At 33.7% G+C, this 27195-nt stretch overlaps 1 protein-coding gene across 7 annotated transcripts in view; it reads right to left on the reverse strand.

Annotated features, from left to right (window-relative positions):
- CNKSR2 (connector enhancer of kinase suppressor of Ras 2) overlaps positions 1-27195 on the reverse strand; it is a 276951-nt gene that overhangs the window by 114100 nt on the left and 135656 nt on the right. For 4 of the 7 annotated variants that reach the window (XM_049871589.1, XM_049871586.1, XM_049871587.1 and 1 more), the window contains 2 exons: positions 24788-24856; positions 8797-8943 (listed from right to left, as the gene is read on the reverse strand). In XM_049871589.1, the coding sequence (XP_049727546.1) occupies positions 8797-8943; positions 24788-24856 (216 nt within the window). The remainder of the gene's footprint in view (positions 1-8796; positions 8944-24787; positions 24857-27195) is intronic. The other 3 variants (XM_049871591.1, XM_049871590.1, XM_049871588.1) reach the window with 1 other exon arrangement.

The following is a 27195-nucleotide window of genomic DNA, read 5'->3' on the forward strand; positions in this document are numbered from 1 at the left end:
TTTTTAGTAACCCAACTTAAAATTTTATTTTCCTTCCTCTCTTTTAGGGTCACTATTTCTATTTTAAGGAGCCCTGGTAGTGCAGTGGTTAAGAGTTTGTTTGCTAACCAAATGGTCAGCAGTTCAAATCTACCAGCCACTCCTTGGAAACCCTATGAGGCAGTTCTACTCTGTTCTATAGGGTTGCTATGAGGCAGAATCCACTCAATGGTAACGAGTGTATTTGTATTTTTAAGGAGCCCTGGTGGCACAGTGGTTATGTGCTTGGCTGCTAACTGAAAGGTCAGTGGTTCGAACCCACCAGCCACTCCGTGGGAAAAAGATATGGCAGCCTGCTTTCGTAAAGATTTACAGCCTGGGAAATCCTATGGGGACAATTCTATTCTGTCCTACAGGGTTGCTATGAGTCAGAATTCAACTTCCCAGCAATGGGTTTGATTTTGGTTTTTTATTTCTCCTTTGAGTATCTCTCTCTTTTTGTTTTACTATCTATAGAAGCAAACATAGTTTTTCTTGGTTAGTGACTACCTCCCCTTCCCCATCCCCAAATAAAAAGGAAGGAAGGGGAAAAAAAAGAAGCAGTAATCAATGGTTAGCAATTATATTTTCAATATTGTTCAAGTACGGAGTAAGGACCCACAGAATATCTTATTCTGCCTGGATTATTTATAGGATTGTCTACTTAGGGTACTTGTGCCTTTTCCCTTCTAAGAAATTTAAATATTACCCTTGTCAACTTCTTTCAAACTACTATTATTCTAGGTTTCTAACTGTCAATATGGAGTTGCTCTAAAGGCCATCAGTTAATGTAATTAGCTAATAGTAAAAAGAAGAAAAAACTTTTAAATATTTTAAAACATAACAAGTCTGATTATAACAGCTGGTTAGACTAATTTATTAACTGAACAAGTTGGAGAGGACAACTTGTTCTTTTGGGGAAATTTAGTTTTATCTACTAACTGTACTTTTTTGTCAATCTAATCTAAACTAAAAACCTTTTGAGAATCAAGTTAAAAAATAAGTAAATAAACTTAGACATTAAGCAATGGAAAAATAAAGTATGATAAAGTAGAAGCTTTATGGGAAAATGAAAAGAGCTACTTAACCCCAAAGATAAAAAATTACAATCGCTTAAGATTTTTCCTAATTTTGGGCAACAATTGAAAGAGTGCAAGATTAAACACCTAGGAGAGTGAAAAAAAAATGCATTAATGAACATTAGAAAGATAGGCACAATTTGACTACATCAGGCACAAAATAAATGACGCAATTGGCTGAAATTACCAGTGAAAGTCCTACTTATAACAAGTGGCACTGAAATCACCATTAACCATTTAAGTGTGAAAACACACAAAAAGTGACAAATTCAGCTTCCTTCAACTCAAAAAGGGGAGTTCTCTTGGTCTTCAATTCAAATTTTATTAGAAATATTCCATAGTTTGAGAAAAGATATCTAAAAATTAGAGTATAATAATGAAAAAGGATAGCATCTCATACCTTGGCAGCATTTAATTTTAATACTTTGTTCATAACATAGGATAAGAAAAGCAGTTAACATCATACTGTAAAGGATTTCCAATTTAAGAAAAAAAGGAGAAATAAATGGTAATATTCTTTTCTTTTTACCATTTTGATTCTTTCTCTTATACTGGTAAAATTTGCATGGGAAGACAATTAGGAACTATCAACACTTATGGATAACATGGATAAAATACAAGGGTATTTTAAGACTACATCTGTTACTCAAGAAAGCATGAAGCTTTAGTATAATTTATCCATTATGGTATGCAATAAAGTATGACATGGATCTAAAGTATGACATGGGTCTATTTTGGATCCCATCCAAAGAGGTTTACTTCCTAGAAGGATCTTGTTTTCATATCCAAATGGCCCCTGTGACATAAAGCTCTACTTCTACAGATTTAGTGAGGCACCAACATGGAATATGTATTTGCATATACGTTGTGTTACTCTTCTACAATAAGTCCATGATAGATTTCTCGAGGTAAGGGCATGGATCTTTTAAAATGTCCAAATCCTAAATAAAATGTTCATGTGTATCTCTTCAAATATACCTTTATAACCTTAGGTCAATTAATGACAACTTAATACTGTCAACAGGACTCAGAAATTTACGAGGTTAAGCTTACACGTAAATTTTGCATAGCATCAGTTTAAACTGGATAAATTTAATACTTTAAAGTTGTACCCCAAAATATTGTATGGCACAAATCTTCCTCTGAAACATGAGTAATGACTTCAGCAGTAATATTCTACTCATTCAGTTTAAACATCATTGGAAGACTGTGATGATTGTAAATGAAAATTTTCAGCTTTTGTAAGGGATCACCGAAATCTCATTTTAAATCCTTTGATAGCGCAGGTCTTTTCCTGGTAGCCTCCTTGCTAACATCTCTAAGGTAACTGAGCACATCTGGAAGGTATCAATGTACCTTTGAAACCCCTGTGGTCTTAAAGACTATGAGAAAAAAATAACTTCTATGCGCAAGAAACTACATTTGGCGTTGAGGTCTTACTCAAAACATTTTACATTTTATCATCTCTTGGCAAGAATAACTTCTGTTGTCCCTCTGTCTGGTAACTGATCCAGCTTTGATGGAGCTATAAAAAATCTTGAATGAAACCAACAACATAAACAGAGCCCCAGCGTTAAAGATGAAAACAGTGTGTTATGCGTTACATAGTTCTCTCTAAAATTCACTAATGCAAAGATCACACAGAGCTTGCTTTAACTTGTGGGGGGTGAGGTGGGGAGATACACACTGAAATACAAATTATCACATCAAGCACAAAGCCTGGCCATTTATTTTATTCACTCTTGGGAATAAGCGCAGACTCAAATAGATCACAATATCCCATTATTCTAGCACAGAACATTCACACAAGTCCTTCTTACTTGGTTCAAACACACCATTAAAATCCCCAACACTAGTACCAGAATACTGTTTTATGTTAGCAGCTCTCTTCCTGATCATCTAAACAAATGTTCCAGAGGAAATATATTCTGGATTTTGGGAGGCAAGAAGCTTCATATAATCTTACAAATTTCTTGACCATATAAAGAATGCTAGATCCAATTTGGAAAATTATTGGGCAAACCTTTTCCTGGCTATGTTTTTCATAAGTAGTAAGTTAAGCAAGGAAAACACATGAATTTGAAATTCTTCCACTCTTAGTTGTTCCATAGCTTTTTCTAGACTCCAAATTTATAAATACAAAAATATTGAATTTTCTTTTATGAGCATGTAATTTTTTCTTTCCTATTAGACTATCAGAAAAATCTGATCACAGGCTTGATTGGGAAACCATATCTGCATGAGTTAAAAAATACAGATACATGTGCAGAAGAATATGTATGTAGTTATATAACATACAACTAATACAGACTTCTGAGTCACACTATAAAATAGCTTTTTCCACTAAATCATCAAATTTTGCACATTGTATTGAGGTTAACACTAGTGTATTTCATCTAGTTGTATGACAGTTAATACTGCAACATTAAAACTGGACTTCCTTTTTTCAAATCACAGTACACAGTGTTTAATTTAACTAAAGAAAAGAATGGGTAATTTTTGCATTATAAGTGATTATTTGTAATAATGGTTAATATTTTGAAAGCTTTTGGCAGGAAGACACAAATATAAGTTAGACCCTTTAATTTATTTAAACACTGGTGAACAAAAATTTTACGTGACAATTCCTTGCAGCTAGTTACTAATTTGAACGTGTAAAACACATCGTTTCTGCCTTCCAGTCAGCACAATTATGTTTTTAGCTAAAAATGGATTTTCTTTTCTAGTGTCATACCTAATACTAGTTCTCTTCTTCTTCTAAACATGTTTTTAAAACAAAACTCTCAGTAACAGATAAACTTTCTGTCACTAATGTTTTTTCAGTCACGATGACCCGTAACTTGGATACTGAAGTAAAAGTTATTATTGCTTATATCTTCTGATTTTTACAGAAAGATTTCAACCATCCGTATCTGTATACATTTGAAATGTCATGTAAGCAGTGTTCTCCAGTTGTTATAGCAGTTGATAGACAAAAACGACTGCTATGACTATTTGCTTTCCATTTCTTTTTCTGCTCAAAGTTATTTAAATATCCTGTAAAAATGGTATCTAATTTTTTTTAAAGTAATGTTAAACAGTAAAATTTAAACTATGGCATCAATACAAGAGATTTGTGGGTTAGAATTCAGTTTAGGAACATAATTCTAATGATACAGCTTGACCTTATTTTGTATAAAAATGTTTTGAGCAATACCTCTATCAGTATGTTGAATTCTAGCGGTCATTTCTGAGAAGCATTCTCACCAAAAAAGGATAGGTTCTTAAGTGTTTTTGAAAATTGTTGATTCCCAGGGATGATTTCAAGGGATATTCTTGGCAGTGTCCAGCTAACTCTCACATACATCTCTTGTAAAAAGAAAATCACACCATTCATGCATGCTCGTGCCCTATGCATACTAATTTAAAATCACAAATGTATAAAAATATACCTTGAGGTTTATCCACAATTCCCTGAGATTCTTCATTGATTTGGAAGAACCGGAGTCTTCCATGCATACCAAAGGAGTCACCATACATACCAGGATACCGTACATTAGCACAGGGTGCCACTAAGGAGATGTTTTTAAAAACGGATCTCACGAAGCAAGGAATTCCTGGTTTGCTTTCTTAGAATAAAAGATTGTATCTCAGGTAAGACATCACTTATTTATAAATGGGTGTAGAGAAAACAAATTCAATCTTCAAGATATTATTAAATCTGGTTGTAGTATTTGACTAAGGTATCTTAAGCCCTACAGTTGTATCGCAAAATGCTTGAGAAATCAGGAATTTAACAAAAGAGCTGTCAAATTTCATGAAATGTACTAATGAAACTGATCTGTGACCATGAGCTTGAGTTGTATGCTTTTGCTTATTTGGCTATCATTTCATGAATGAGTTTTGAAAGAAAATCCAAATCCAAGTTCATCATTGCAGTTGATTTAACATTGGAAGTCACTATCCTTTTTAAGTTTTTTAGAAACAAAACTTGTCCTTTCATTAAAACGTGGTATTCTTCAACAATCTTCTATCTTAGGGTAGATAAGGTTATGTTTTATTTGTATAGATACAAATTATTTCTTTGTTTAATTAAAATCAATATTCCTTATGTTAGGATAAAGTTTTTTTTTTTTTGTTGGTTAATAGATGCATGTATTAGTGTCTACCTCCACACTTCACCAACTTTGCTATATTTTATCTGAAAATGCTAATAGGTAAATTAAGCCTGGTATAATATAAGATAAAATAGACATCGAGCTAAATAAATGCCACAGATTGTTTCTTTTTGTAGCCTCTATTTCAAATAATTCCTAGTAGACTACTGGTACTCCCAGTGAAACAAAAAAGAAACCCAATGTTCAATTCTTCAAGTTTGAACACTAAAGATTTATATTTAGGTGAATTAATGGGTATTTTGGCTCCATTGTATTTGTATACACACCAGAGGCAAGAATACTATAAAAATGGCACTTGTGTTAATGTCTACAAAGATGGCTGTTACTACATAAAGCATAAGTTTTACATCAGAGGTCCTTTCTTAAGCACTAGGAAGAAAAGAGTGCCCTCAAGCAAAGTCACAGAAGAACACAAAACTGCCTTCAAGACTTTCTAGTCTCACTATTTCTTTGACTTTTTCCACTTTGGAGGCAGTCTACGTTCAGCCTCCATATCCTGGTGCACTCCAGTTTTGTTCATCTTTGGTTATTTCAAAATATACATTGTATAAAAATTCTAACCAGATAATTCCCAGGTGTCTTTGCATTTTTTAACACAGACCAAAACCTTTAAAGATCAAGAAGGAAATCTGTAAGGGTACAATTTTAGGACTTCAAAACAGGTTCCAGGGAGGAGATTTGGTGGTGGTGGTGGTATGGTATGTCAGAGAACTTGTCCTTAGCCCTTACTCCTCAGACCTTGCTTTAGCACCACTAGGAAGTTTTTAATTAACTAAAACTAATAATCTTCCTTCTGCTTTGCAAAGAGTCAACCACTGAAGCAATTTCAAAGGAGTTGGAAGCAGTTTCTTTTCCTAATAGTATTGTTTTACCTATAGGTGGCTGAGTTGATGCTAACACAGTGAACTGAATTCAGTGGAAATAACAAATTTCTAAAAATACTGATCCATATATGCACTGGGGAAATCACTTGTATAAATGCTGATTTTTTTTCCCCAGATTTCAGCATTCTCAAAAAGTAAAGCTACAAATATACACAGAGTAACTGAATGAACAACGAGGAATAAATATAATTAGTGATGCCATTTAAATAAAGATAATTAGTGATGCTTCTTGGCATTTAGGAATGGACCCAGAAATAAGGCCATAAAATCTATTATAGAATTAGGAACGATATAATTTTGAAAATTATATCATTGCTCTCTAGCTTTAAGTACACATATACCAAATGTATGTATAGCAAAAATGAAATGCTGGTCTTCCAATTATTTCAACATTTCATGTGAAAGTGATTCTTAAGTGGCTCCTGTCATTACCTAAAATTTCCACTTCGATTTGTGTTTGTGGAAAAGAATCTAAAAAAATCTTAAGGTGGGGGTTGGCCACGCCAGAAGGACCAACCATGTCACTTAGGTTAGGGGCTTTGGGTTATACAACATCAGTGGACCTGGAGACTAAGACCAACTATGTGGTCAGTCAATCACTCATGCCTACATGATAAAGCCCCAATAAAAATTCTGGACACCGAACCGCAGGTGAGCTTCCCAGGTTCACAATACTCACGTGTAATGTCACACATTGATTCCAAGAGATTAACGCGTCCTGACTCCACGAGGGAGAGGACAATGGGAGCTCTGTGTCTGAAACCTTCCTGGACTCTGTCCTATGTACTCCTTCCCTTGGCTAAGTTTAATCTATATCTTTTCCCTGTAATAAACCATGAGCACAATTTAAGAATAAAAAGAGGAGCAAAGTTTCAATTTCTTTGCTGGAGATATTCCCTCAGAGTTCATGGCTCAACTGGAAACTAGCATCTTTTTTGGTGTGTAATGTAAAATACGAGGGACTACGAGGGACTAGAGAAGAGTTAAGGAGCCCTGGTGGTACAATGGTTAAGCACTTGGCTGATAACTGAAAGGTTGGTGATTCGAACCCACACAGTGGCTGTACGGGAGAGAGACCTGATGATGTGCTCCTGCAAAGATTACAGCCTAGAAAACCCCATGATGCAGTTCTACTCTGTCACATAGGGTTGCTATAAGTCGAAATCAACCGTTGGCACCTAACAACAACAGAGACGAGTTATTAAATTTAATTACACATACACAGAGAAGAAAAGCTAATGGTTGAAAGCAGGGGGCTCTTGTTCAGAGTTCCCACCCCTCAGACTCTGAAGATGGATCTTTGGGGAAGACATGTCAATAGGATGTCACAGAGTGGAAGAACAAAGCAATTTATAATGCAGTGAGAAAATAAAATGATGCAATGGGCATGTCTGATTTGCTAATCTATGTCTTAGTTAATGAATAATATTGAGCCACTTTAATGATCATGAAAAATCTGATAATAAACATATACTGCAAGTCAAATGCATTTGGTTATATTAATACAGTTTTACATACACTCATTTTAAAAACAGAGAGATTCATATCAAAATTTTAAAACCTTAATGTTGGAACATTTTATGTTTTTATATGGTGATGTATAATGCCAAATCTGAGGCCAATAAGTAGCAAAGTTTTAAGCAATGAGAAATCATAATAATCTATCAGGCCATTCATGTGTCACGTTGAGTTTACTTATTAGAAAAAAAATCTGTGAATGGTATGAAGTACTTATAGAGAACTTATTAACAATTTACATAGCAGTAACAACAATGACAGTTTTATATACTGCTTTTCTTTTTAAACTGAACAACGGGCAATGCTCTATTTCAATGGTTAATTTTTTTAAAAAAATTAGACTTCTAAGACAAGATAATAGTCTACTATTTTAAAAAATGCAGGTTTTATGAAAGAAAAAAGTTTTTTCTATAATGTGTTTATAGATTATATCCTGACTGAAATGGAAGAAAACATATTACTTCTTTGCCTTTCATCAATCAGAGCCTTATTTAAAAATTTTTCTAGATAACTCTGCTTTGTAATAATGTAATTTAATCAACACCCAGAGTAATATTTTAGAGTGATGATTCATGCTGAAGAAAAATGCAGAAATTCTAATGGAACAATTTCCCTTATTCTGCCACTCTATAACGTGAAAAAGAGAAAAATGGTCAGTCAGGAGGAATGTTTTAGGTACAGTTTAACTACTGACCTAAAACTTCATTTCCTACTGTTTGTAAATTACTATTTTATAAGCTAATTTAAAGGAATTTTAGAAGCTATCACTTAGTTTCTTCCGGAAGTGTATGTAAATATAATTTAGAAAGTAGAAGATTCTAACACAAAATGAAGCTTCTTATTTTCATTTCTATTCATACTTTGGCATGAAATAACTTGTGGTTCTTTGGAATTATTATTTAATGTTTAGAAATTAAGGCAGGGCTCTTTATCATTTGGGTTTAATTACAGTAACTCTTTCAGATTTCATCACAATTAAGCCTATTAGGATAAGCTGTGAAGAGATCATTTTACAAACAAATTTTCAAAAGCATACAAGATTAATCCATATGCTGCTGAGATGAGGCACAAAAAAGAAGCATTACTGAGATAATCTATGGCTAAAATGATGGTGTATGACTTATGATTAAGCTTCATTACCTGCAGAGCAAGGGGCTTCCATCTCATATTTTTCAGTAAAGCTGGTGCTGAGGTAAGCATGCTCTGAGGTCGCTTTTTCAAAGTTAAGATAACACCACTCGGGTCCTCTCGTAGTGCATTCACCAAATTTTTCAACTGCCACCCCACCTGGTAACCAGCAAAATCATTACAATAAAATTGAGGTACAGTATTCAAGATTTAATGTTCTCCCCCTTTAATAAGATTAGTAAAAAAAAAAAAATCACATAATTGGTGTACCATCCTATCAATTTTCAGGAGATACATACTCAAGAAAGAAATTTTATCATTGAATTGATTAACCATGTTATTGCATTAGAGTCCATATCATTACGAGACAACATAGTGGACATTTACCATGTCAAAGCAGAGGCTAGAACAGTATCCTACCAACGGAGTAATTTAGAATGTAAAGAAATTATGTCACCATTGATGCTGCTCAGCTGCTAGGTCTAGATCCAAGCTCTGTTCAAAAGTACAATGTAAAAATCCACGTGCCTGAAAACAAGGACTTGGCAATGTTCTGAGCTTAAAAACTATACCACATGCTTTCTCATCACCATCTTTTAGAGATATGTGGCATAAGTGTCTCTAAATTAGACTCATTATGCTAGCAATAGCTGGTACTGACACACCAAGGCAACATTCTGATGCATGGAAGACAGCTTCAATAAAGTAAACCTTTTACCATGCTATAAAAATAGAATAAAAAATGACAAGGTAATGCTTCTTCAATACAGCAGCTATTGGAAATGTATTCCAAATAACCCTATAAACTTAAAATATAAGGTGCTAAATTTAATGAAGCTATTTTATTTGAATATCACCTGAAAACATATTGTGCAATTAAACCAAAAAAACAAAAAACCAAAGTACTTGATAAATGTCCTGAAACCTGGCTCAACTGTTAGTCGTGTTTAAAAACTTCATTATCCTTTGAAAATTCTGAACATAGAATACTTTTTGTTAGTTTGTTTTTAAAATGGACTACTGATGCAGTATCAGTTCATTGAAATCCTAGAACTATGCTTTAAAGAAACACATTAAAAATATATATTACAAAGTCTGTTTAAAAAATACGTTTTATATATAAAAGAGAGAAACCCCTTTTATTCCAGTTCTAATGAATTATAACATCCCAGGATGTGCGGTTAAGATGTCGGCTGCTAACCAAAAGGTCGGCAGTTCGAATCCATCAGCCAGTCCTTGGAAATCCTATGGGCAGTTCTACTCTGTCCTATAGGGTTGCTATGAGTCAGAATCGACTCAATGGTAACGGGTTTCTGGTATATTTAATGAGCATTAATTTAAATTAAAACCTCAACTATTGCTGAATTGAGTGGTGGCAAAGAAAAAGAGTTAGGACAAAAAAGAAGTGAGACATTGTGATGCTTAGAACCTCAGGAGTCTCAGATATGAATCACAAAGATTATGATACTTGTCTAACGTGACTAAGATCCTGCTAGTTTAGCAAAAGGAAATCACATTAATGTAGATCAGCTATAGTAATAGAACTGGTCAAATATCTTCCATTATATTTAAGTGGGAATTACTATGGGCCCAAAGGTATATTACATTGATTCTGATTCCTCTGATAGCTAAGTAATACCCTGGCAGCCATTTCTACAAGCCAAGAGTCAAAGCAAAGTGAGCTTAAATCCAAGTACTTGCCAAGAAAGAATGAGAGCAGGTTTTTGAGTTATAGGTTTGGAGGGAGAAAACATACTGTTTATACAAAGAGTTTATGAACAACTATTAATAATCACATTTTCTCGTTTATTCAAATAATTGCTAACTATACTAGTCAATATGACGGCCATATCCTTCTTCCAGCGTATCTATTAACAATGAATTACACTGGATTTCTTTCCACCAATCTCTTGTCCACCTTACTTTTTGATATGATCTTTGTGACTAGTTGAAGGTTTTTAATGCCAGATGGTGTTTTCCTGCGAAACGTTCAGTGCAATCTGATTCATCTTCTTTCACACTTTATATATGCTCTTTTTGAGTAAAAAATTCCAAAAAAAAATAATAATAATACTTGCTTTTCCATGAAAAGTGGAAATGTTTTTTAATGAGAAAGTTAATTTGGTTAGATTTGAATTTTACAGCTGAATGTTACTTAATGACAGAAAAATTAAGTAGATAATTTTAGTACTTTTTAATTAGGCTCCCCACTATCATTGACATAACATCAGTGATTTTTTTTAAAAAAAGCAAACAAATATATACCAAGAAGCATAAAAAGTATATGCCTTTGGCTCCCAAATTCTACTTCCACTAACATAAGGAAATGATTGGACGAAAAGCACAAAGATAGATATACAAGTGTGTCACACTATTGTTTTAACTAACCAAAAATTTTGTATGTTATTTAAATATCCATTAGTAAGAAGTATAAAAATTGCTGTATGGAAATAAAGTAAGTTGCAAAATAGCAAGTGTAATTCAATACTATTTTTGTAAAAAAACAAGTATATAAATATAAAAATACCACAAGATATACAACACTGATAATGGTGGTCACATTAGAGAGGTATAGGGAGTGATGAATTTTCTTCTTTATACTTTTATTTCCTGAATTCTTGGCAAAAAGCATCAATTGCTTTTATAAACAACCAGAACAAAAACACAAAATATGCTGATTTTAAGGACAAATAAAATAGGACCTAGTCCATGAATAGCAATATTCCAGTTAAGAAATAATGTGTTTTATGAATTACCTAATCAGTACTGTTTGTCATGGATGGAAAATTTCCACAAAAAGTACAGAATCAGAAAGGAATCACATCTGCTCAATGAATTATACTTTTAGAGAATACAAATTTATTACTCAGGTGTGCTAAAAAATTATCTTTGTTGATAAAACTTAAATTTGAAAAAAAATAACTAGATGACTTCTACCACATCTCACTTGATTTAAATGGTACAATAATAAAAGTGAGAAAAAAGCCTCCTCCCTCTTTGTTCCACAAGTATTTTTGATTGAATGGGCGATTTCAGTAGATAATTTAGGAGTTGAGGCAGTTTCACATAAATATTTTGAACGGGAATAAAGTTGGCTGAGTAATTTACAGCCTATGTATAACATCTTTTCTCAGTAACACTGGTAGGTTTTAGCTACATCACATTAACAGTAACCAGACCAATGTCTTATTTTTTTTCCTTAGACCTTTCTCAAACTTGGCTCATTTCTTCATAACTTTCTACTGTCTCTATTACATATAATTCTTAACAATTGTTTGGAAACCCTGGGGGCATAGTGGTTAAGAGCTACGGCCGCTAACCAAAAAGCTCAGCAGTTTGAATCTACCAGGTGCTCCTTGGAAACCATATGGGGCAGTTCTACTCTGTCCTATAGGGTCGCTATGAGTCAGAATCGACTCGATGGCAACGGGTAATCAAGGGCAAATGGCCCTAGAGCTCCAGGAAAAATGATTCCCAGCTCTGTGATATCCTAACATGTGTCTGGCCATAGAATGATGTGTAGTAGATTCTTGGAATTAATTTAATTCCCTTTAACTGTTAATGAGAACCTTATGACCTACAGATTATAGAAGGACCTGATTAGATGGTATGATAAAATGAGTAAGTATGTGTGTTACTACTTCAAGAAAGTTGGGCAGTCCCACATTAGAAGCTGGATGTAATACAACACACACATCAAAATAGATTAAAAAATATAAATGTATGGTAATCATTTTTCAAGATTAGCTTTCTATTGTCTGATTTAAGATTGTGGCTCATTTAAAGTATTAAGTATGATAGGCTTGAATTAGAAACCATGTAAGATACAATAGTAGAAAAAAAAAACCTATGTAGTATTCTTTATGTTGGTTGCAACTAAAGTCTTTATGTACTAAGAGATAGAGGGAGCATTGCTAGAAGGAAGAAGGGGCCCTAGTGGCTACTAATATAAGAGTATGAGCCACTAATATGAAATGAAATTAAATAAGGTACAAAATTTTAAGATAATGGATTATGGATAAATATGAAGAAAAACATTCTAATAATCAAAGACCTCTGGTCAAGGAATTGGCTGACTTGTGAAACTGTGAGTTCAACATCAAAAGAGATGTTTCAATATTTTTGCATAGGCTGCAATGCATTTCAATGGTAACCTGTAGAGTGGGTAGGAAAATACAAATAAATGACAACAGATCTGCTTATGTAAAGGAGCACAGTTTTAATACAGTTCTGACTGCTTATCTTCCATCTTTTCTTCCTCCTCACAACAAATAAATGTAGGTGCTTCCTCTAGGCTAAGTATTAGACCTCTTTCTAATATTTTATGTACTAACAACTTTCTGCGTATGATTCAGAAATCTCTCTAGGCATCCTTGCTTTCTCCCATGAACTCTAGTCATATATATTTAACTATTCACTTCAGTTCAACCATACTAACACCTATTGAATAATCAGGCACCTGTAAGTCGCCATACTAGGTGAATATTACATTATGTTCTTCTTATTATTTTCATTCTTATAAAAGCCCAATGAGCTAAGCTTTTAAACTGATTTTACACGTGAAAGAAAGTGAAGCATAAAGAGATAGTGTCAAGAAGTCACACTCAAGTCCGTTTGATTCTAAAGTACAAGGCACTATGAGAGCAGGCATCTTCATCGGAAATATTCCATTGGTTGCTCAAATGAATGCAACTCTTCAAAAACCAAACTCATTACCTTTGCCTTAGTTCTGTCTTGAGTATTTGATCCCTAGACTTAAAACACAGTCCTAACTGGTCTTTCTGTTTCTAGTCTTTCCCAGGTGCAAGATACTGCTACAGGGTAAAACTGTTCTTTCCCTTCAAAATCTCTGAACAGCTCTCTAACGGTCCAAGTAACGAACCAATTCCTCAAATAGGTCCTTCATTAATATGGGCACAGCTTTGTTTCTTCTTCCTTTTTTTTTCCCCTACTATTTCTCTTTAATGCGATGGTTCTCAAACTTGAGCGTGCATCAGAATCACTTGAAGGATTGGTTAAAATAGACTGTTGGGCCCCACCCACTGAGTTTCTGATTCAGTAGGTCTAGTATGGGGCCTGAGAACTTGCATTTTTAATAAGTTCTCAAGTGATGCTGATACCACATTTTGAGAACCACTGTACTAGACAATAAGCTCCTTGCTCATATGTTGCAAAGACTAGATATTATAACATAAATCAGTAAGTATTAATTGTGTGTCTTCCATGTATTACAGATACAATGATGAATTGTGAGGCACATATTTGTGCCTCATTAAAGAGCAAAATGAGCAGGGGAAGAGACCAGCTGGTGAATAAACATTTACAATACAGTAAGAAAAGTACCTCACTTAATAGGGTAAACACGGGGTGTAATGGGAACCCCCCAAAGAGGCACCTAACCCATCCTTAAGAGTTCAGGGAAGATTTCCTTTCCAATCTAAACTGAATTCTTTAGGAGTTGGACAGGTGAAGGGACTGTGAAAGTTGAGGAGGTGAGGAAAGCTGTGAGACAAAACATCATTAGTTTGAGTAATTTTCAATAATTCAGTATGGGTAGAAGACAGAACAAGAGAAGGCATAATGAGGCGGAAGAAATAAACTGTGGTCAGATGATTAGAAAAGGTTTTGTAAAGTGGATGATTAAAAAAGTTGGGTGAGTAGTGAATATATGCTCTCTCAAACACTGTGCTTTTCTTGAAAGCACTCTTCCCTCTGCTTGTAAGTTTTCTCTCATCTATAAAACCTTACCTATTCATAAAGGCTTATCTTAAATGCAATATTCATCATAAAGCCTCTTCTTACACCTGGAACCATATGTTCCTCAGCTGAATCTCATAGCACACTGTTTGTATCTCTCTAGTGGCACTTTTCATGTCCTGCCTCATATCATAGTTATACATTTTTCCTTGCCCTGTTCCTCCCTACCTATCCTCACAAGAACTAGATTTCAAGCGTTTTAAAAATAAAAACGGAGTCTTATTTATTTATTTGTAATTCATAAAGTGACTTACAAATGGTAGATAATCAATATTTGTTAATAATGGGACCAATTTGTTTTTTTGTGTGTGAGATAGTATGGTGAAATGAGACAATAAATGTTTTGGAGACAACAAAGCACCCTGAAACACTAAAGGAGGGTTTGGTTTTGTAGGTAAAACCAAGACATAGTATTAAATTTTCCTCTAAATATATCTGCTACTAAAGCTATAATAGACATTCTTTACCCAAAACTACCAAATAAACTTTCTCATAAATGAACATTTCAAAAAAATTAGTATTTCTCTCTTGGATACTGTAGACCTAAAGTCGTAGTGATGTGATTAAGACAAGGAAAATAACAGTGGATATAGTTCCTATTTGTCATAGAAAGATTCTACTTTATCACATGCATTATATAAACACCATTAAAATGTGTTTTTTCCCCCAGGAAAATATATTGTAGTGGTTGTAAAGAGTTCCAGTTTCTCTTTATCAATACTTTAACAAGATATTTCATTCATATTAAGTCAAGGGCTGGAATGAACCTCTTAAAAACCACCATATGTATCTTGCACAAAATGTCTGATAAGCTATATAGATATGTTTTCACATATGCTGAACTATTAATATTATCTTCATTACTGTACAAGGTAGCAGCAGTCAGGATCTCCAAACAATATAGCAAGTCATATTGTTTACTAATTTACATATAATCCTCCATTTGTAGATTAAAATATATTTTATGTACAACACACACAGGATTAAAATTTCCCCAGAACTCTATTAAGGTATCCCAAGTGTTAAAAGCCAGAAGGTCTGATTTCTTGTGGATGGAGCTTGTAATTGTTTTGAACAGGCTGAAGCAGACAGCAGGTGTTCCCGGGCGAAATGCAACATAAGTGGGCAGGTCCTGGACAATTGGTAGCCTGGATTAGGTGCACAAGAGCCTTTGGGGTTGGTGCTGAAGAGAGGCTTCCTTTCCTCTTGGAATATAGAGGGAAGAAGTCTCTGATCCCTTTTGGACTTGCCCTAGCCTACCTGTTTTCCAAACAATAACTGATGAATTATTCGACCAACACATGAAAAGACAATCTCTACTCTGTGGCCTCAAGCAGCCAGTTACAAATAAGCATAAAGGAAAGAATTTAAATTTATCAACCCAGATCATCTTTACTTACTTCATAGTTACAAAACAACATCTCCATACCCACATGTAGGAAGACAGGACATTTCTTAGAGTACTTTAAATTATTACCAGATTATCAGCGCTCCTGTGTATACACATGCTCTACCTCACAGGTTGAAATCTATAAACGATATCTCTTCACAAATGAAATTTCAAAGAGACTTGAAATATGCGTATATGAATGTCTGATGATATGAGTCACTTTATATCCAAATGTCTTCCTGCTCTTTTTAAAAGCACCGAAGAGACTTAATACACAACCCATCAAGCTGTGGCTAATGACACTTCTGTCTTTGCCAAATTCTGGTCCTAAGATATAGTATTCCGTTCCTTTGCATTACTTACTAAAAAGTTAAAGTATCTAATAATTCAATGTTTTATACCAATGATCATCTCTTTAGCAAAACAAGAGATGAGGAAAATCATAGTTATAAACACTTTAAAAGTAATTAATTTTGATATACAATATCTTTCAAGATCCTAGAATTACTAAATCTTGAGCATCTTCACCTAAATTTATTTTTTTCATAAACTACTAATGAACAAGACTACTAAACTCTAGTACATTTGGAGATATCCTAATTTTGTTCTTCCACAATCATTAATTCACTGAATAGAAATAATTACTCATAGTTCAAATAAAAAAGATAATACGCTAAAGAATACAAATCCTGTTAAGAAACTATATGCAAAAGTGATTTTAAATCCCAGCATAAAATAGAGTGTTCAGAAACATCCCATGGTTTATCTATTTTAAATAAACCTTAGTATTGATATTTTTACAAACATGATTAAAAGAGATAGTCTTGGGAGAAGATGAAAGAAACGATCATTTGAAAAGAATATGGGAATTAAAGATTTTATTTTCATAAGGGAAAAAAAAAACCCACAATTGTATTCACTTAATCATCAAGCCACTCTTCATCTCACATACTTAACTTTAAAAGGAACTTATCCAGTGAAAGAAGAATACACCAAGGTATTTGTTTTTAGTGTGGCTTAATTTTACCCTAAAACTATCATGTTGAGCTGCTCACAATTTTAATTTGCATATATCTGTTTAAATAATATTTTCACATGCTTTTGACAGTCCTAAATAATTAGCGTGTTTATATAATGTATAATGCATATCAAGAGAAAGTACTAACAGAGAACATTATTTCTCACCGCTAAAGATGGACAAGGAGTCCAAGAAAAGAGAGCCAACTTGAGTACTACAAGAAGCTAGTACTTTTTTTATTCACTTATTACACACCATCTTCCTGGAGTCTTTTCCCCCATAACCAAGAAGTTCTGAGGGCTAACTCAGAATTCCCTGACTGGCTCATGAGGAAGCTCAGGGGAGGAACAAAATAATAATCATAATTTTTCCTTTAAGTTTTCTGAATCACACACATAGTTTTCACCAAAGATGGTAACTTCCCATATGCAGTTACTTGTACTATCTCCTGTAACCTATCACTTGTATTAACTGTAGGCTTTGTATTGCTGGTGTCTCTGCTTCTGTGGCAAGTTGATTAAAATAGTATGGGTCCAGTTTAGGATCCTGAACATACAGCTCTTTCCCTTCTTCCATTTCAGTATGTATTTGGTACGTGTTGGGATCTCTGAAGGCCAAAGTTTTATTTTGGGGGCTTCATGGTTACGTTCATACATGCTGTAGAAAACTAAATTAAAGCCAATTTTATTTTTAGTTCATCAACACTCATGATGTCCTTTGACTTCTCAAAAACATAAAATTGACTGAGTCTGAAAGCCTCTATTAGGAAGAGATGGAGGAGGAAGACAATTAGTCATAGTGAAAGGCAAAGCTGTGGGGGTGAATTTTTGATCATATCACAGAACCTCATTCGCCAAAAAGCAGTACCATTTTTTTAAACCAAAATAATACAGGTTTATAACTAAGATTTTCATAAAGATACTCATATAGGTTAAAATTTAAAAACAATTTTATGTTTGTATATATTTGGAAGTTATTAAATTCAACTGCTCCTTCCTATATTTCATTTCTGTTCTTTTTGCAAAGACACTGGAAATAGGTTTATTAAAAAAAAAAAAGTCTCACCATCACCAAAGCTAAGGAATGATACAAAGAGTCTTTATCTAAAAATCTAAAGTTCCTATTTAAAGGAATTCTGAAAAAGAATAAAAGAAAACATGTCTATACTTATGAAAAAAATCAGGCTTAAATTTAAGTTGGGAGCCCCAACGAAAAAAAAAAATTAAAGCCAACCAAAGGCCCTGTGTTCAAAAGTGACATGCTTGAAATCTACAACATTGGTATGAATAATTTTTAAAATGCCTTTTACTAATAGACATTTAACATAGATAAACTGATTTGAAAAAATACTAGCAAATGTTGCAACAGGTATCTATATTTATCAGAACACAAAATCAAGATTATATATATATAGCTAAATAACAGCATTCTCAATTTTTATTAATAAAAAAATTTTTAAGAACTTCCATAATGGCTACAAATACTTTCACTATAGTTGTTATCTTCAGAAATCATTTTACCAGAATTCCAGCAACACAGACAAAAAAGAAAACTCAATGTCAGCTCTAAATAGGGCCATAGTGAACTCTACCTGCCAATTTTCCCAATTAAAATAAATCCTTTATTGCCCAGTATTAAGGTAATAAGATGTAGAAGCGACAGTGTGAGAGGAAATGTAAAAGCAGTCAGTAGCTACATTACCTAAAACTTCAGCCAACATGCTGAGAATGTCCATGTAGTGGATGAACCCTGTATTTGAATCTTAGGGCCAAAGAACCTAAAAGGAACTTAAGATTATTGTCCTTATCTCCTGAATTTCTTCCTCTATGGTGCTCCAATGTGCTACCCCTTCAGGTAATAATTTTTTACCCTCACCGGGCAGTTAAATGTTATCTACTAATTGCCCATCCCTACTACTGACGGAAGTGGATGAGGCAATTGTGACTGGCAGACTTTCTCTTTTGATATCGGATGGAAAAAGGGTTTAAGTTCTTGTCACAGATTTTTGAAATGAGCTGCACACTTAATAAGCAGGAGTACATAAGAATTTAGTCAGCAGATACATTATAAATGTACAAAATAATTACTCATAAGGAAACCTTTTAATTCAATGTAAAATAACTACATCATATTAATTGTATGTTGACACTGAAAGTTATATTGTAATAATAAAAATAAATTAGAGTAACCATTTTAAAAAGCAATTACACATTTTCAGATGAGATTAGTAAATAATTAGCATAAATAACAAAGAAAGAAATCAGGATGCAGAGATCTGCAAAGAAAATAAATCAGTTAACAGGAAATTAACATATGAAGGCATCATACAATTTATGTCCTTTATATAAAGTCTTAAGATAAAAAATTTTAGAATTATAGAGAAAAATCATGAAATATTGTATCAGATGATGATAAAATAATGAATTGATTCCTCTAGCAAAAAAAAGTAATCTATATCAGTACGTGGCTCTACAAAACCAGTTTCCACACATTCTTAAAAAATCTAAAACTTTCAATGTAAAAAAAAAAATCCATGATCATCGCATAAACTACCCACTATATAAGGTGAAATCTGAAATAAAATATTACTATGAGTAACTGAAATCTGATGCGGTTTCCTTCGATTTTTGGTAAATGCCTCTTCAGTCATTTTTTCCTTTCTAAAAGAGAACAATTCACTCTCTTTTAGGACACCAATTTCTCGGACTGCTAACATACTTATTTTAGGGTATTAATCATTTATTAAGCAATATGTTAAACACCATGCCAACATATTTAATCCCCACACTCCACGTAACATCTTGTATTTAGAGAAATAAGATATGGGATACATCAGAAATACTGCCATTTGAGGTCTCAGTTTTTAAAATTTGGGGTATAAGGAAATTTGTAAGAGAAATAGTTTCTCCTTTGAGAACAGAGAAGAAAATAGACTAGAAAAAAGAAAGCTGACACTGAAGAATGGAGGAGAAATAGTCAAGTGAGAAGAGATGTTAATGTTAAAGGAAAGCAAAAGAAAATACAATTAGAAGAAAAACTAAGAAATAAAGACAACAAGTAAATAAGAGAGAGAGGAAAAAAAACATCGCTGTTTTCAGACAATATAATGGTATTGATTCCACTCAATGAGGTACTGAAGTTACTCATTCATTGCTGCTTCTGTCCAGGGAAGGGGTGGTAGGGTAAGAGGGAAGGGAAAAAAAATGAACTTTAATGGATCATCACTCTCCGCATCCATTCTGATTGTGTTGGGTTTTTTTTTTTTTTAACAATATTCTCCTGTTCTGGGGTTGAGGGAACAAGAGGGTGAGAACAGAGCCAAAAAGGAGTGATTACAGTGAGAATAAGGGAGACACTTTTGAAAATTGTATGAAGTTTCCAGATGACTCGATAGTTCTACAATCTGTTCCCTTGCCTACCCCCACCCCCTCTGCTAGTCTTGCTCAATGCTGTTTAACATTTTGGGGGTAATAAAAACCACTAGGTTACAGTACTCATTTTCCACCTTTCGCTAATCAGTGTCCAACATCCTGACCACTTGTTGCAGTCTATCTTCTTCTTGACTATCCAAACCTGGTTATTTTCCATTTTAGCAGCCTTTATAGCTGCATCTATTGAGCCATTTCTTGCCATCATGTAGTCACCAGGTTTCAGAAGATCTTTCAAAATAATAGTATGTTTTCTATTTACACAAAATAAAAGGAAATTTTTCAGAATGCTAGATTCAACCTTCATATATGCCACTCTTTTCAACTGACATTCCTAAGAAGAAAGTATCTGCTTTTAGTATGGATAAAAAATAGAACCTTTAAAACACTTACACACCAAAAACAGTATTAACATGAAAATTAACAGATTCATTAGGAATATGCCCAAATAGTTTTGATAACTATAAATAATCTCAGCATCCAAAAAAAGTGTTAAAAGTGCATCATGAGGGAAGAGTTGCTGGTTCAGACTATGCCGAGGTATCTCCCAGAGAGAGGGATGTAGTGGCAGATGAAGTGGCAAAAATCTTGGGAGATTCCAGCAGCCTTTGAGGAGTTGGATCTTCAGTGGTAGGGAAGACATGCAACATGACTCAGTCTGCTTTGCTTGGATGTTCAGGATTTTTTCTTCTTCCTACCTGGCAGCCAGAGATTCTCAGCCACCGAAGTATGTTGATTTGAAAAGGTTAAAAGCCACTTATAATAAAAAAAATATAGCAACATGAAAAAGGAAATAAAACTTCTAGTTTCATTTTAAAGAAAAAAATATTAAAAAAAGAAAACTGGAAACATACACATCTAATTGGACATCTCGAAGATAAACCATACTAGCAATTAAAAAAAAAAAGTACTTGAGTTCACCTGTGATTCATTCAACTTTCTCAGATACTTAGGGGAAAACTTCAAATCATTTTTATATGTATTTTAAAGTAAGAAAAATGATCAGATTTTATATTACACAGTTACCTATAAAAGGTATACTTAAGCAGTAGGAAATTTTACAATTACAGAAAAATACAAACTGGCCTAATATCTAAATTAGTAATAAGATTTAACATTGCTTTTCTCATTATTGACTCTAAATTGATATTTAATAATATTGGTGACATCTCACCATCATGGTCATTTAATTAATGGATTAGAGAATATTAAATATATATTTCAAGTATATTAGGCCATATTTTAATGTAACACTATTACATCATGATCAGCCCCCAAATGTCCATGGTAATGAAGGCAAGGAAAGAAGGGGTAACTGCATACTACAAATCATTTATATTTGTTTCAACTAATTTATCTACCTAGCAAACCTTTCATAGAAACAAATCTAAGATAATTTGCATTTCACCACCTCTGTATATTGTCTAGTAAGAAGTTTAAAGCATTGTAAAGACCAAAATGCAGGCAAGAGCAAGAAAAAGAGGGCAAAGTAGGTTGCATTTAATGAAACACACCATTTTTGCAAAATGTACCTCTTACTTGAACACAAATGAAAAAATCTGGTAATTGATGACATTATTAAGCAAAGCTACTTTCATGGAATTCAACATATTTCTCTGTCAGAGAATATCTGTATTATAATAAAAAATCAGCTTGTAGGCTCTAGTAGCTGCCTAAGGAGCCCTGGTGGCACAGTGGTTAAAGTGTTCGGCTGCTAACCAAAAGGTTGGCTGTTTGAACCCACCAGCCACTCTGAGGGAGAAAGCTGTGGCAGTCTGCTTCCATAAAGATTAAAAAAAAACGGCCTGGGAAACCCTATGGGGCAGTTCTACTCTGTCCTACAGGGGCGCTGTGAGTCGGAATTGACTGGACAGCAGTAGGTTTGGTTTCGTAGCTGCCTGTCAAGAAAGTGGACTCCACTTGGCCCAGCTGCTCTAACAGGTAAGAGGAAGGTACCAAACCAAACCGAACCCAGTGCCGTCGAGTCGATTCTGACTCATAGCGACCCTATAGGACAGAGTAGAACTGCCCCACAGAGTTTCCAAGGAGCACCTGGTGGATTTGAACTGCCAATCCTTTGGTTGGCAGCCGTAGCACTTAAACTATGTCACCAGGACTTCCAAGAGGAAGTTAGGAGAGTTAATTTTTTTTTTTTTTTGAGTTTCTAACATGTGCCCCACATTGTGATAGAGGCTTTATATACCTATTTATATGAGGAAAAGGACCAGAAGAAGTAGCGGTAAAGTTAAATTTCAACCCCACTTCTAATTTCAGTTCAGCTGACTCACTACCCCAATTACATAAATTCTCACTTTCTTTCCTCTTCTCTTACCTTTAGCCTCACTTAATCTCTCACTGAATACTGAGGTTTATTTACATGCTTGTTAGAATTCTTCCCCTTTTGTTCGATAAGTTTATAATTTTAGTTAGGGGAAGGAATATAATAAAATTGAAGTAAGAGCATGGGCCTTGGATTCAAACAGCCTTGAGTTGTTGAAGTTAAATAATCATTCTGACCCTCAATTTCCACATATACCTACTTTGCAGGATTATTGTAAGCAGTAAATGAAATCAAATACATAATGTGGTACTTGACATACCATAAGAACTCAATAAAGATTGGCTGTGGTTATTATTATTATAAAAAGGTAAACCGATGCTCAAATAGTTACCATGATCATCGTTACCATGACTCACTGAGAACCATAAGTCAATTTCAGAGCAAAAACTGGAACCAGGTTTCCCCAACTATCATTTTGTGTAGTGCTCAATACTTTAGAATATTCCTGTTACGCAAGAATGTATATACACACTCTCATTATATTTAAATATCACCAATCCATATTAGTTTACTTGTTTATTTGTAAACTTATTAGTCTACTTGTAAACTTTTAAAGACTTTCATATCAATTTGATAAACATCAGAATCTGCTCTACAAAGAGTATTGTTTAAGTTTTTCTTTTCCCCGTTAGAGACTATTTTCTATCCTCTTAGAATCAACCAACTGGAAACCCATGCAGGAACTATCCACCAGATGTCATATTTGTTAAGGTCACATTTCAGAAATGGAGCATTAGAAGAGGGAAAAGCTGCCAGTCTACTGAAGCAGCTGCTTTATCCCACAGACCAAATCCTCATCCTACGGGGCAAGAAACTTCAGTCAGGACAACTGCTAGTCAACAAAATTGTCAGAGTATGGAAAGGCTTTGTCTATTAACAATATTCGGTATTATTCAATGCCAACCTTACACTCACAAATTTACATTTTTAAACTTTTATTAACTTTTCCTACATTTAGATAATGAAATCACTGAAGAAGCATCATGACTTTAATTGTCAGTGTTGAGAAGCCTTTCCAAAGTATCGCAAACTTTTTAGTTTATTTGAAGCCAAAATTAAAATGGCCGTTTTGCCATAAGATCAGAATCACTGAGAAAGATCAGCCTTTCCACACGAGTCTTCTTACCTACAAAATACAGCTTTTCTTTTTAAGCTTCTTCTATCACGAGGACATGCAAAAGTGAATTTAGTTAAAAGGTATACTGGGAGATAATGCTATACTCTGAAGAGTTAATGAGCAATAAGTAGAATATTTATAATAAAAATCTCAAGTAAGGATTATTGTATTAATAATCTGATTTTTTAACTCTTTTTTAAAGACAATACACATTATTTTGGCAGAGAGAGGGGAGCAAAGTGGATAAACTGAGGCATAGAAAATAGTCCGAAACGAAAATCATTCAATGTTCATTTTCTAAATCAACAATTAAGAGTCCTTGAAAATCTACCATAGTCACAGAATGCCACTGTCATTCTTAGTTATAGAAAGGAATTCATGAAGTTCATAGGTGAGAAAATTTTATGAATTTATTTAGTTAAGTGCAATAGTATTAAAATTAAAGCTGTAATCCTCTTTTAGGCAATGAAGAGCCATGCAGCTATTAAAGTTAAAATTTTTTAAAGAAATCTACACTTAAAGTAAAAAAAAAAATCTACCAGACGTTTTAATGAACAAATCAATATTAAAATATATAAAGGGATACAAGCTGTTATAAAACGTATTTACTAGGTAATCCAAGTAATTTTTAAAATTAAACTTAAAAGTTACATCAAGAAAAGATCAAATTTATATGTATCACCGCTTTCATTTCTATTACAAAATTACTATCCCAGTTCATGGGATGTTATCCTGCACCTGTTCACACAGAAATGCATATTTGACCTCAACCACCAATATTTCCTCATATTCATCAAATAATGAAGAAGAGTAGTTATTCAGTGATTTTTTCAAGGAGGCTATTCAATTATCTTGTACACCACCAGGTACTTCATTTCATTCGTATTTTTTCGAGCTGTAGTAAATCTTTGAATTAGTTCCTCCCACTGACTCTTAAGGTAATTATACATACCACAGTCTGATGATTAACTTGAATCACTTCATCGCCAGCATGGATTTTCTTGCAGCGATCTGCAGGTGACTGCATTTAATATAAAAGAAATGATAAAGGACAAAATTTTTATCAGGCATTTCCTCTCTTTGGCAACACCACAGTAAGCTAATCTCCTTAAATTAGATCAAGTTTTTAATTATAATCTTCAAGGAATTAAACTAATAAAAATGGCTATTAGTATTTAATATACCATTTGCATTCTATGTATAACTAATGACAGGAAACAGAGATGCAAAACAATATACAGATATTTACGTTACAAAAGAACAACAGATTTCTGAGAGCATAAAACAGAAAATGATAATTGGTATCAACTTTTGCAAAATTTACACAGGTCACCCTGCTAGGCTCTATTGGGCAACTGCTTCAAAAATATGTCTCAAAACATTATCTTTTGTATACTCTGATCCTTTCTATTCAAAGTGAACAATTCACATAACTTCAGCAAGTCAAGATTTTCAAGTACATGCATATATGATCAGCATCAAAGCTTTGAAGACTGATAATGAAGTTGGTAACTTATTTCATCATTAGTAACATTGATTCTGAACAATCCAGAAAAGCAAAATAAAACATGGGACAGAAGTTAGCTCAAAGCTGCATTATATGATATTCTCTCTCTAACCTTCTAATTATAAGAGCATGTGATTTCTGTGTTTCACATAGAATAATACACTGGCAAAGAAAACCACACAAAATGATGAAAGTGCCAACACTTCTATAAGATGGAACAATTCTATCACTTTTTTCTTTACTCCCATAACAGAATAAAAACAAACCAAAAAAAAACAGACAATAAAACAACTTTGGTAAACTAATGTTGATAAGTTTTAAGAATCTTTAGGAAGCTAAAATGAGACAAGACAGAAATTTTATAATATTGTGGGTGTGGATAATGAATTAAAATACAATTCTTTATTTTTCCTCTAGTGACTACTGATATTGATTATATGCATTATTACACACTTTAATAACAACATGCTTATAGACCTGAATATACAGAATATGTGGTTTTAGGAAAAAATATATTTAAGTATGTGTGTATTTACATATCTACCAAATTCAAGTGCTGGTGATATTGTTCACTGGCATCTATGAAAAGTGAAAGAAGTGATGTATGTGTAAACTAAAATGATGTTTTTGAAAACCTGGTATACAATTTGCTTTAAAAAGTGATTTCTAGTTCCTCTATTATGGTTCATTTCCAATTTCCAATTATTTAAAAAATACAGAAGTCTTGAAATAACAAATATACTATTAAGTGGCTAGGTTCATCTAGTATGTGAACCCAGCCCTGAGAATAACAGAAAACAAATGTATTTATTCCACAGTAACTTTAGGAGGTGGGAATACTATTAACAACCCTGAAAAGCCTGTAAGCCATTACTTTAATAGAGCCATTACTGTACAGTCTGTACCTGTGGTATCTGGCTCATACCTGATCATTTCAAAGGAAAGTAGAGAAGAACAGAGTCAAGCAAATGGCTTTAGTCATGACAGAAAATATCTGGTACATAAAATTAAAGGAAATTTAAATAACTCTTTGCACAGGTAAGTAAAAAAGGAACCAAGTCATATAAGTTATAGACTTTCAGTGTTAAAAGAGGATTCTAGACACCATTTTGTCTAAACTTCTTATTTCATATAGGAGAAAACTAAGGCACAGGACAGCAAAATAACTTGCCCGGTTTAGTGAGCAGCTTTACTAGGACTCAGCGTATCTCCTAATTATAAATGACTGAGGGGACCAAGAAAAGCAAAATTAAATGAGGAACTATAATATACAATTCATGTCTGAACTATCATATTTTTACATAAATCATGTGTGCCTTCTACATCTGTTTGCCAACTGAGCCCTTCCCCTGCAAGCTATTTTTTAAGGTGTGCTATGCTAATTTTTTAATGTTGTTGTAGTTCGGTGCCATCAAGTTGGTTCCAACCCACAGCAATTCTATAGGACAGACTAGAACTGCTCCATAGGGTTTCCAAGGAGCGGCTGGTGGATTTGAACTGCTGAACTTTTGGGTTAGCAGCTGAGCTCTTAACCACTCGGCTATCAGGGCTCCCTTTTTTTTTTAATGGCAACATGTAAAAAAAAAAATTGGCACAGCGGTGCTTACGAAAATACCTTACCGGGGGTGGGTGGGGAGGGGAGCCTGGCTGGCAAACAAACGTAGGAGGCGTGCCTTATTTGTGTAAAAATACAGTACTCAAAGAATCCATCTCTCTTTTGATCACGCATCCATTTATGAAATATTACTAAATAATTAATATGAGTAAGGCATAGTGCTTAACTTTTTTTTTTACAGATCCCATGCAATATAGAGAAGAACATTCCTATCAATTCTTCAAGATATAGTTCAAAA

This window comes from Elephas maximus, chromosome X, assembly GCF_024166365.1.
Source record: "Elephas maximus indicus isolate mEleMax1 chromosome X, mEleMax1 primary haplotype, whole genome shotgun sequence".
Taxonomy (NCBI): Eukaryota; Metazoa; Chordata; class Mammalia; order Proboscidea; family Elephantidae; genus Elephas; species Elephas maximus.